At 35.7% G+C, this 12,962-nt stretch overlaps 1 protein-coding gene across 5 annotated transcripts in view; it reads right to left on the bottom strand.

Annotated features, from left to right (window-relative positions):
- Positions 1-233: 233 nt before the first annotated feature.
- WWP1 (WW domain containing E3 ubiquitin protein ligase 1) overlaps positions 234-12,962 on the bottom strand; it is a 61,688-nt gene continuing 48,959 nt past the window's right edge. For all 5 annotated transcript variants that reach the window (XM_052704688.1, XM_052704686.1, XM_052704685.1 and 2 more), the window contains 8 exons: positions 10,411-10,570; positions 7,377-7,510; positions 7,141-7,281; positions 5,642-5,762; positions 4,416-4,520; positions 3,383-3,479; positions 2,996-3,068; positions 234-2,365 (listed from right to left, as the gene is read on the bottom strand). In XM_052704688.1, the coding sequence (XP_052560648.1) occupies positions 2,266-2,365; positions 2,996-3,068; positions 3,383-3,479; positions 4,416-4,520; positions 5,642-5,762; positions 7,141-7,281; positions 7,377-7,510; positions 10,411-10,570 (931 nt within the window). In that variant the 3' untranslated portion in view covers positions 234-2,265. The remainder of the gene's footprint in view (positions 2,366-2,995; positions 3,069-3,382; positions 3,480-4,415; positions 4,521-5,641; positions 5,763-7,140; positions 7,282-7,376; positions 7,511-10,410; positions 10,571-12,962) is intronic.

The raw sequence follows: 12,962 nt of genomic DNA, 5'->3' as shown, positions 1-12,962 counted from the left end.
GGAACTCCCAGGTTAATTTCATGCACACACAATTATATGAATTATTAGGTTTGGGAGTTTTGCCTCTTAAGAACCATACCTGTAGTCAGTCTTTGGAAGCCAGTTATGTCCATATTGTCCATGTAGAGAATGCTACAGAGTGGTCATTGTTTTTTTTCTTGCTCACTAACTCTTACCCCTAGGAAAAGGTTGCAGTTATGAGACAGCTAAAGCAGATCAATAAAGAAACTACATTCTTGTAATGTGCTGTCTTCTTTATTATTATTGTTTTGACAACTTACTCACAGATTCACAAAGTTCAGCAGTTGGTAGTGGGTTACCAAGTCATTCATTAGTGCAAATTCATAAGGTTCAACTGTATGACATTTTAGTCCTCTGAACTGTAGGGTTCACTTCTGTTGCCCTGCTTTTGACTTCTTTCAAGCTTCCTCCACTTCTAACCTGTAAGCCATAATTTTGGTGCTATTACACTCGAGATAATGATGTATTTATGAAAACGGCTTTGCAGAAGATATGTGGTGTAGTATGAAAATCTTTCAAATATTAGTTGTTGAAACTCTTAGTGAAAGTTCATGTAAGATAGTGCTTTCGTTGGGCCAGGTGCAGTACCACTGTTATCAAAGCTACATACAGCTTAGCAGCTCCACAGTAAACTGTGCCATTTTGAATACAAAGCCTCCAGAGAATCCAGTTTGTAGAAAAATAAAGGTTTGGCAGAATTCAGTGAATTCAGATGCTGTATCGGAAAGATACAAGAACAGATATAGCTGTTTTTTCTGCGTGTACACTTTTAACAGTGCAATATGATATGTTACAGAAATGTCTTTAATCTTATTTTAAGAAATCATTGTTATGTGTGTACAAAATTCTGTATAAGTTAAATGTAATGGAATTTACAGTTAATATTAAAGCATAATACAAATGGTAGTTTTAAACATTTTATAATAAGGAAGCACAGTTTGCTAAAAAGTAGCATTTAACAGAATTCACATGAATAAGGTGTCATAACTTTTTTCAAACATCTTTTCAGTTCAGCAAATGCCCTCAACACCAAAAAAATAATAACAATAAATTTTGAATCACTGATTACTATGCACGTAGGACAAACTTGGCCTACAGAAAAGAATGACAGGTTCTGGACATAATTCAGGTACATCTGAATTTCTACAGGAACTTAAGAGAAATAAGAGTATTTACTACTTCAAAATAGTTTTAACTGTGCAAAGCTTATGTCAATTTAATTTTATTTGGGTTTACTAGATCCAATAATAGAAACTGAACATGAGCATAGAAAGCAGCGAAGTTCACATTACCTTTCGTCTACCCTTATACCTCATTTTACATTAATAACTATGAAGCTGTGAAAAACACATCACAGGTTGAAAAAAAATAAAAATAAAAAACCTGTAAGACAACAGACCAAGGAGAAAATGTGTAATAGTTTCTCTTTTATTATTATTTTTTCTTTGAAGATTACCTAACATCCTCGTGGTCATAACCCAAGGCAATATGTAAACAAATTTCAATGCTGCTCAAATGAATCAAAATATTCTGTTCAGCTCCTACAACAAGTCAGAACAGTGGCACCAATTCTTTTCAACATTAAATCACATTCATCTTATTGTACATTACTCTTGTGCAAGTAATAAAGGCTTTATTAATGACCTTGGCTACATCAGTGTAGTAAAGAGAGATATATCAGCTATTAATGTATTTTAAAAAATTAAACTGACAGAACATCATATTCTGTCGTCTCAAATACCAGCAGCATCTTTCTACATATTTAGGATACGTTTGGCCTAAGCCTTTAACACCTTTTAGAACAGCCATGCAATAAAACAAACTTGGAGATGTTTCTTAAGAGAGAACACAGAGCAGTTTAAACATTTTTCTAAATAACAAAGCCAAGATAAAGCAAATCCAGGCCCTTTTAAATGGCTGCAACTTTTCATACACTTAAAGCTCTATAAAACTAGAGCTTATTAGTATATATATTTATATTTTTAATATATATTTTAAATAAGACTCTTGTCTGTTTTCAACATTTAGGAGGGATTTTTCTGGTCTTTTGGAAGGGCAATAAATAAAAGTAGAAAAGGCTGAACTGTTTTGCATATCTTTGTGGAAGAACGGAGAACAATTCTACTTTTAGAGTTCCAGAAAGATCACTGTACAGAACAAAAAGCTTATATACAATTAAGTGTGCAATTTTAGTTGGCTGAGCCTTTTAATATGCAAAGTCTCCTTCTGGGCTAGAAGCTGCTTCTACTCTTGACCAAATCCCTCCGTCTCTTCAATGGCAAAGAGCAGCTTCTCTTTCAGTTGTTCGTAGCTTTTATAGGGTGGCAAATCCAAACGATTAAAACTGAGCATGGGGAAAAAAAGCAACAAAAAAAACCTGTTAAGTTTATCTAAATGCCATACAGAACACTACTTGACTTCTATAGTAGAAGTGTAGCAATTAGAAATGAAGAAGTATCAGTTAATGCTATTTCCCCTCCTTAACATTTCTATGAACAGAAAAAACAAAGTTTTAAATCAATGCATTTAGAAACAAAAGGCTGGTATCACATCAGATTAAGAAACAGGACCTTTACTCCTAAGAGGAAATGTTTGCCAAGAAATTTAATTTGATACATCTCCAAATTCCAGCAGCAGCACGAAAAGGCCAAAGCCTTATCCTTTCTACACGTGCCTGGAAATAAGTTTTAACTTTTCCTTAAGCTTGGCTCCAAAAAGCCTCTGCCACAATTCTGTTTCTTTCTGTGTCTTCCCAAAGTTATCTTCCTGATAGCAGTTTTAAAAGTACAATGAATATTAATGTCACAAGGTTGCAGTAGCAAAATATAAGATTAAGTTCTCAGTACTGGCATGTCAGAGCAATCAAAACTGAAGACAGAAATGATTCAAATTACATTTCTTTTGATTTGGTAAATGCAAGACCAGAATAGAGAAATCCCTAAAGTTTACAGAAAGTTTACAAGTAACAACTTACCAAGTGTGACTTCTTGGTAACCAAGTTTCCTTACCAACTTTTTCAATGCAGAATTTCTGAGGACCATTACTTCCTAGAAAATAAAATTAAAATAACCGTAATCTGTTCCTTTGAAGTAACACACAGGACATCTGTTGGACATAAAACCATCCAGATAAAGCACTCAGAAATTGTCAGGTGCTACCTGTTACATGAATATGAATACTCTGCTAATAGAAATAAGCTTATTTCCAAGTCATTTATAAAGTTATTCCATGTGATTTCTGATATAAAAGACCTGCTAGAACCAAGCTGATGTACAAGAAGTTCCTGGCATCCACTTGCAGCCTGGTTCATTTGCAAAAGGAACAGTTACAGTCAAAAAATTTTGGGTCATTCTTCACTTACCCATAAGTTCAGCAAATCCACCCAGAGGTAATCGACAAGTGCCAGTGACAAACTGCAGAAGTCGCATGCGAACCTCGTTGTCTGTCTCCTTTACAAACTAGGTACAGAGATTCAAATTTAGTAAAAAAAGTTTGGACAAGGCTGGAGAGAACAAAACTTACAAGACTGTTGAAAACACACAATTCCATTTCAAAAGAAACTGAGAAAAGCTCATCTGTCTCCATTTCTGTAAAATTGAGGGTGGGGGAAAAAAGACAGTGATTTCACATTATATGCACTGTTACAACATAAAAGCTGGCAACAGCTATCACCAAAGTATGAGGAGTTTTTATTTCTTTCTAAACTAAAACTAAAATGATCATGAATCTTTCAGTAATGAGCTTAATCAGTTTTTTTTCCTGAGAAATCGTATCCTTGAAATCTTCCATTGCACTGAACACATAGATAAGCTAAAAATAATTGATTTGTATCATTTTTAGAGGAACTTTATCAAAAGCCTATCTAAAATTGTCATTTATCACAAAACAGGAAATGCTTAGCTGGGAGTTTCCTCTTGGGAAATTCATAGCTCCTGAGAGCCTGTTGTTTTGCTTGTAGTTTGTTTTTCTGAAAATAATTCTTAGCTAACTCAATTAAAATGTGAGTTATAATTGGTCAGCACTAGACTGGCACAGTTAATATGACGATAATCATAAATAATATGTGGCATTTCTGATGTACTCGACATTATGAACATTTAGAAGGCAGATCACTGCCAACAATAGAAAAAAACTGTACTGTAATACAGTCAGTTAAAAGGACATGATATAAAAATAAGTATTTGTGATTCAGCCATTCAAATTTGATGCAGGTATCTCACTGCCATTTCCCACCCTACACTATGCTCCTCAAGAACTCCTTTGTGTCTCAGAAAATAAAAAAGAAAGGAATAAGTGAGAGCCTTCATTCAGATGGCATCCCTCCCCTTTATATGTCATTTGTGTTAGAAAACAGAGTAAAATGCCCAAGTTGGAACTTTTACTGATCAATATACCTGCCAGAACCACATGATCTGCTTGCTATTCCTCGTATAATGACGATAAACAGTGTTCCTTTGCCAGTCTGCTAAATCAACTTCTTGCATACCACAGAGCATAACCTACAAAAGACAATGAGACTTGACAATGCACACAGCTACACACAGAAATTAAGAGTTGCTTTAGTATCTTGTATGAGACATGTTAACAAAAACATCAGTTCTTGTTCCAAACAAAGGTCTGGCAATTTTTTTCAATCTTATGCCAAAGTCTGCGGAACTCCAAAATTGTTTGTGTTTTTACTTGATCTAAAAGTTTACATATTGGAAACTGAGATTTCTTCCAATTACTAATTCAATAATAAAACATACAGCCTTTCCCATAAAAGGAAGTTCAATGTTAACCAGGATGATACCTGTCACATTAAAATCTTGCCTCATAATCCAAGATGATGACAATTACATTGCTACTACTACTACTACAAGAAAAGATAAAATACACTGCAAAGTTTAAGTTCATAAAATATTCACTATTAGAAGCAATGAAAGCTGAAAATCCTAAAGGCAAAGCCTCCTGAAAAAATACACAAAAAACTTTCAAAACACTGCTGATTATAAACAGACAGCCTTGGCAAGTCTCTCAGTAATAAATAAACCTGCTACTTCAAAGCCTTTTGTTCCTGCTTCAAATCAGAACCCTAACAGCACACACAGATTAGGCTGGCTTTTAAGAAAGCTGTGTGTGCAACTGATACTTGTTATTTGCCCTCAGGCTGTGCACTAAGGATCTACAAAATTACTATCAAACCTTGTTGGTTCCTACAGCTTTATGTCCTGAAGTGTAATAATCCCAGAATCTACCACAGATTATGCACATCAAACCAAGCAATCACCACACACCAGAATCAACTCCTGTGCCACCTGTTAAAAGGCTGTCCTCTAGAGGGAAAAGTTTTCTAAAACAAATTGATCTATCTGTGATCTCATATTCCAATTCTTTCATAGAAGCTTGCAAAACACAGTCAAAATGGAAGAAAGAATCTAAAATTCACATCCACTGGACAATGCAAAGCCCAGATTCAATAAAGATACTGTCTTGTGATTTACCCTTACTTCTCTTATTAAATTCTCCATGTCCCACAGGATATAAAATGTACTGGGCCATAAGTAGTAAATTCAAGCTGCCTATCTATTTATTCATTCTACTTTTGCAAAAGGTAAGAATGTTGAACAGAAAACCTCACCTCCAGCTCTTTTTCATCAAAGTAGTGTAGCCACTGTAGTGGAACAACTTCATTAAAACCATCAAGAAAAGCTTTGGTTTGTTCTCTAACTCCCCGAGAAAATCGCCACTCAGCCATGAGCCTGGGATGGGAAAAAAGAAAAAAAAATAAACATCAATTAGCACTCAATATAAAGAAGTTGAAACGTACATAATTATGTATGTGGCCCAGTGAGGCAACATTCCCTCCTATTTTACTTTCTCACACTGTACGAATCTGCAGCCTACAAAGAAGTTAGCATACTGATTCTATTACAAATCTCCAAGTTCAAACGGCAGTAACAACAGCAGGATGTTATTTACGTTCCCATTCAACAAAAAAGATTCATTACTATAAATCTTTCATTCAATCTAAATTCAGTAATTATTTCATGATAATGATGGTACTTTAGCACTGTGATTTTATTATGGCAAAATTTGCTTTTGTTTTGAAATGTATAATTCTAGCATTTCAATGGACAAAAAGAACGATTTCTACTAATTTTAAAATATAAGCAGCAGTGCTACTGCAGTATAATAGCTATAACTATGGTTCCCAACACTTCCAGCTTCAGCAAGGAGTTGTCATTTTCTGTTCTGAACATCTGACTTATGCTAGGATTCAGAAGGAAGAGGTAACATGGTTTTTTCAAGTTTCAACTAAAATAGTCAAGCCATTTCTGAGTATAAGAAAGTAACAGTAAATGTAGGTAGATACTATAGAAACTATTTCACTGCAAAATTAACGACTACTAATTTACGGTGTGAACTTTATGTACAGCATGGAACACATGCTTTATCACAGAAAAAGATCTCTGTACATGCTCTTCAGAGATCACTCAAGTTGATCAGAAAGAGGATCAAAACAAAAGACAGTCATAGAGAAGAAGCAGGAAAGAGCAGTACAACAAAACAAAGACAAAAACCAGTTAAAGTCACACCACATTGTGCCACGCTATACACCACCCTCAATTTGAAGTTACCATGAAGTTACCACAGTGACAATTTTGAAATCTTCTGTCAAACACACTTCTTTCCATTATGAGAAATTAATTAAAATAGGTTTGCTCATTTTCAATTTCAGCTGTTTACTCATTACATGTATAATAACAGTAGTAATGATATAAGTCCTCATCGTCTTGGTTTTTGTGTTTTTTTTTTTCAGGGGGGAGGGGGTGGGAAGGGAAAGCAGGAGGTTTTGTGGCATGGGAAAAATGGGAGGAAAGGGAAAATGAGCAAAGAGGAAAAACCACCAAGATGCCACAAGTAATAAATTCAAGCTGCCTATCCATTTATTCATTCCACTTTTGCAAAAGGTAAAAATGCTGAACAGAAAATCTCATATCCAGCTCTTTTTCATCAGTGTAGCCACTGTAGTGGAACAACTTAGACAGCATTTCAATAATAACAATGCTGAGTCAAAAAATACTAAAGCAACAGTTAAAACATGAAACACTTTCTTTGAAATCTAAGCTTTCCTACCCGATATACTCTTCTTTGTTCTCCTCAGTTACCAAGATATTGGAACCTCCTGATTTCAGCTCATGTGAGGTTACTTTTCCTAAAAGCTCCATATCCACACAGAAGTACATTTCCAAGTTACACTCTTCAATGTTATTATCCCTGAAGGAATGAAAAGAAAGAAAAACACAACAGGTTACAATAAATACTAAAACAGAGTAATCCATAAAAATTCCAAAAGAAAGAAATCTACAAACCTTATCCAAATTAGCGAGTTGTAAAATTCAGTATCAATAGATTCTAGATCCTTAATAGTAAGTTTCTTGCTCAGCATTCGTTTGTAGAAAGGCAAAGAAAAGCCGGTGTCAATAAATTTCCCATGAAACAATGCCTGTTGAAACAGAAAAAGAAAGTCTGTTCAGCTTTTACTGAATTACTGAATTGCTGGACTTGTATTCTTTTCTCCTTCAAGTGATAAAAAGCAGAAGTAGCAGCTTTGTACTTCAACAAATAAACAAAAACAATGTTACATTAAGTGAGTACTAAGTTTAATTGACAAAATTTATTCAAGTGTACAATAAAAAAAGCATTTCACAAAAGGATATAGCCATTTTATGAGGAAATTGCTATGTTTCCTCCTTATTATGTGGATAGGTATGTATGCCAAGTGTTACTTAATCCTACTTGAGTATGTTTTTTGATCCTACCTGAATACTACTGACCATCTTCACTACGTGCATACATCCTGCAAAATCATCCTTTACACAATGCTACTACAGCTTGTAAAAATAATTAAAAATGCAATTGATGTTTCTGAAAGAGCTTTCAGAATCACCTTCTTTATGGGAAAAAAAAAGAGAAATTAGACTCTTCCTATCAAAAATCACACTACAAAAATGCCTCACTACATACACACACATGATGTGACCCAGTTAGCAGCACTGAATCACAATATTATGCAAACATCACTGCATGCACACAGTATTAACCTCTATACAGACTCAGTTCTTCTGAAAGCTGATATTTTCACAGTAGTACCTTATATTCTATTAATTTTTCTCACTCTAATCCACTATACATTCTTTACTGAATTACCTCTTAAACATCAGAATCAGAGAATCACAGAATGGCTTGGGTTGGAAAGGACTCCAAGAATCATGAAGTTCCAACTCTCCTGTTACAGGCATGGTTACCAGCCACTAGATCAAGTACTAGATCAGACTGCCCAGGGCCCCATGTACCCTGGCCTGTTTAAAACCTTCAGGGATGAGGCTTCCACAACCTCTCTGGGCAATCTGTTCCAGCACCTCACCATTATCTCAGTAGAAAACTTCCCCTGAAATCTCTCTTCCTTCAGTTTAAAACCATTTCTCCTTGTTCTATCACTGTCCAGTGGTCTCTGTAAAAAGTTGATTTCCCTCATCTTTATAAACTCCCTTTAAATATTAGAAGGCTGCAGTGAGGTCTGCTCACAGCCTTCTCTTTTCCAGGCTGAAGAAGCCCAGTTCCTTCAGCCTGTCTCCACAGGAGAGGTGCTCCAGCCTCTGGATCACCTTTGTGGCCCTCCTCTGGAGCCTCTGCAAAACCTTCATATCTTTCCTGTGTTGGGGGCTTGGACGCAGTACTCCAGAGGGGGCCTCATGAGAGTAGAATAGAGGGGGACAATCACCCCCCCTTACCCTGCTGGCTACTTCTCTTTTGATGGAACTCAGCCTTCTGGGCTGCAAATACATTCTAAATCATTCTAAAAATAGGCTGCAGTAAGGCATTTATTGCTTGACTCTCCTTAAAGCTGAAATATTAAGAAAAAGAACCAGCATAACATCCCATTTTCTCCAGAAAAAGATAACATTGCATTTGATTGCGCTACATTCTCATTTCTCCTCTCAGGATTACCCTAGCATGCATAAAGACATGAGGCCTTTTTTCGTTTGTTTACTTTTAAACTAGTCTACAATTCTCATGGAAGAGTGAACTGGTAGAACTGGACAAAATAAACACTGAGGGCATTATCCAGCCATATGATTTCCTGTTGTTTGTTTTGTATTGTTTTTGTAAAAGTACAGTCTTAAATCATCTCGTTTAATAGCGACGGTAATCTTACAGCAAACAGAGCAATTGTAGCACGCAGATATCAACTGCCATTTAAGAATTTTGTTTTGTTAAGAGTAATGCAAGTAAGAGAGTAACACGGAGTAATACAAGACATATATTTACATTTAACTCCACTGCAGTCAAAAAGGTCAGTGGCTATTTCAATACTTAAAGTCAAGTGAAGTTTTTATGGTCTGAAAGCAGCAAGTCTTCTAGAATTCCGAGACAAGCAGAAGCTGTAACTGCACTTATTACAACCATCTAGAATCCTTAAAATGATTCACATTTAGGTTATTGCTTGAGCTATTTTAAGCCATTAGAAGGTATTCCAGGAAGTAGAGCAGTTAGTGCCATTCAAACCTTGAAACTATGTACATTAGGCACTATTATACTAGTCTCTTTTTCTTAGAGAATTTAAAATGAAAATATCAAACTGTTTCAAGAAAGAAAAGTTTGACTTTTAATGACTTTAAATACTTGAATTAAATTCTCTTCTTTAATGAGGTAGATTTCTCAATTAAAAAGTATTTATATGATGCCTATGAACAAAAATCACTACAAAAATAAACAGAATTTGATTCTAGCACATAATTTGCTTTACCACATCTTCCTGCTAAATGGCACTGCAGTTTCCTCTATCTCCAGATGAAAGGACATGTTATAGCAAAACTCCATTAGAGATACTAGGCTCAGTGATACGAGGAGAAATGATATAACATCTCTGTTTAGCTTATAGCTTTAAGAGAAACATAATGGCAGTGATTCAGGATGCTATAAACTCCCCAGCAAGCTTCTGCTTTTCCATGTATGTGACCTCTGAACCTTAATTTAAACACATATTTGGATACGATGTACTTGCAAAACATTTTTAACACATTTTTTCTAACATACTGACGTACCAAGTTTAACTGAGGAACCTTTTTACAAAAATATTAGTCACATTTGTCAGAGCATCAGTATTCAGGCAATAAGACAACTGTTTACATGAAGAACACACGTCTAATTGACAAGATTAAAATGTTATTTTGAATTTCATATTCATTTCCATCACCATCCCAGGAAAATGCAGCATGTAAGAAACATAACACTCAGAAACGTTTCAGGTGGACTTGCTTAAATTAAAACTGTAAAAATAATACCATTTAGAAATAATTGTATAAACACAAGAAACAATAAAACTTTAAAACTCTAACCTACCATGGCAATAAAACGCCCAATGAAACAGAAATATGAAAGATGGTCAGGATTGATTGTTGACGCTGGATTTATCTGTAGGCAATAGTTGCTCTTGCCAGCATATTCAAATAGGCAGTACATAGGGTTCAGTACTTCATGGGAGAGCAAGAAAAACCATTCTCTATGGAAAAAAAAACCAACAGGTATACATATAAAAACTATCAAATACACACACACACATCTTTATCACCATTCCCTTTAAGCATCTAATGAAATGGTCAAAATAAATGCAAACTTGGAAAAATAATGTTAACAGTGTTGTATTACAGCCATAGAAAAATATAAAGCTTTATGCACTTTAAAAACTATCAATCCATAAAAACTATAATGCCACAGAGTCACCATTTTCAGCTCTTAGAAATGATTGTTCTCTCCTTGAACACATTCTCATAGCATAGGTTTTAGCTGCCCAGGAGTTACACAGAATCCACCCTCACCATGCCTGCTTTACTGCATATGATTCAAATCTCTATTTTAAAAGTTCTGAACAATCCAGGTAAAATGAAACATCATCTTATTTCCGTTCCCAGTCTGTCAGCAAAACAGACACTGAGTTATGGCAATTTAACAAATTACCGTGCACCAGTTAAGCCAACAGGACACAAAGATATGAAAATACTTTTTTGTTGAGGCTTAATACATTTCATTCCCTGGTTTCATAGATTCCAACTCAGCTGACCTGAAATTATAATAAGATGCAGGCTTGGGGCAGAGTGGCTGGAAGGCAGCTTAGAGGAAATGGACCTGGGAGGAATGATTGATGCTCAGTTGAACATGAGCCAGCAGTGTGCCCGGGTGGCCCAAGAAGGCCAATGGCATCCTGGTTTGTATCAGAACTAGTGCTGCCAGCAGGAACAGGGCAGTGATTGTACCCCTGTTCACAGCTCTGGTGAGGCCACACCTTGAGTACTGTGTCCAGTTTTGGGCCCCTCACTGGAAGAAAGACATTGAGGCCCTGGAGCGGGTTCAAAGAAGGGCAACAAAGCTGGTGAGGGGTCTGGAACACAGGGCTTATGAGGAGCAGCTGAAGGAGCTGGGATTGTTCAGTCTGGAGAAGAGGAGGCTCAGGGGAGACCTCATTGCTCTCTGTAACTACCTGAAGGGAGGTTGTAGTGAGCTGGGGGTCGGCCTCTTCTCTCTTGCAACTAGTGATAGAACCAGAGGGAATGGCTTCAAACCGGGTCAGGGGAGATTTAGAGAATGAGAGGTTTGCAGGTGTGTTTCTCCTAACAGTTCAGTGAAATTTAAGTAATGGATCACAACTTGATAAAATATGCTTCTAACTCAAAAGCTATTTAGAAAGAATAACAGAGAAAGGCAGCTAGGATAAAACAGCCCTAATTGGGTTCTGTGCATCTTCTAATAAGCACAAGAATGTTGTACACCATTTTATGCAAGTTTTTTACTGAGACAATTCATAGAATCATAGAATCATAGAATCACCAAGGTTGGAAAAGACCTAAAAGATCATCCAGTCCAACCGTTCACCTATTCCCAATAGCTCCTACTAAACTATGTCCCTCAATACAACATCCAGTCTTTCCTTGAACACCCCCAGGGTCGGTGACTCCACCAATTATATTAACTCTGTATAGCAGTATCAAATTTAATAAGCTTTTAAATTATATCACAGCCAGACAGCAAGAAAAGAAACAAATCAGTCACCAGCAAGAAATTTGTAGAAGCAACATCTTTTTCATGTTAACAGCTAGAACTAGCCACAGGATAAAGAATTCAGATTGGTCCTGCCAAACAAGGTAAAAATCTGGAGGGAACACACACAGAGTTTAGCCAGCTAAAAGACAGGATGATTAATCAGGTGCATTGGCTTTCAATACTTGCGTTAACACAGCACTGCATTAGCAAGTCAGTACGTGAGCACTTATTTAAGAACTCTCAGCTGAATTACAAGGAGATCCTTGCTGTTTCTTACTTCACATCCCATGTCTTGGGCAAGATTTATTACAAAATCTATGGAATTTTACTACTTGCATATTTCTTTTCTTAATTTATTCTGCCATACTTTGTGACTGATATCTTCAAGTTCAATTATTTTTCTCTGGAGTATTTCTGTTTCTCTGGAACAGGTTACTTGGACTCTCCCGGTTCCCAGCTTAAGCCCAGGGTCAACATCATAGGATCACCAAACCAAACAAAACTCATGGAAAATAATAATAATAATAATAATAATAATAATAATAATAATAATAATAATAATAATAATAATAATAACAATAATAATTTCTTCCTGCAGTACTCAAAAATTTTTTTTATAATACTGTAATTCAGAAACATAAGCACACACATATCCAAAAAAAGCTCAATGTTCACAAAAAAAGGTTTCCTTACTTACTTACAAATACTGCACATTTTAACAGAGTAAGTTAGCTGGAAACAGAACAAAACCAAAACATAACTCATTTTAAAAGAGAAAAGAAAAAAAACAAACAACAACTACAAAAAAAAAAAACAACACAGCAAAGAAAATCTCTATCACCTACCACTAGATCTAG

Source organism: Tympanuchus pallidicinctus, unplaced genomic scaffold (genome assembly GCF_026119805.1).
Source record: "Tympanuchus pallidicinctus isolate F22 unplaced genomic scaffold, pur_lepc_1.0 scaffold5, whole genome shotgun sequence".
Classification (NCBI taxonomy): domain Eukaryota; kingdom Metazoa; phylum Chordata; class Aves; order Galliformes; family Phasianidae; genus Tympanuchus; species Tympanuchus pallidicinctus.
Note: the sequence above shows the minus strand (reverse complement) of the source record. Positions and strands in the feature narration are given on the sequence as shown.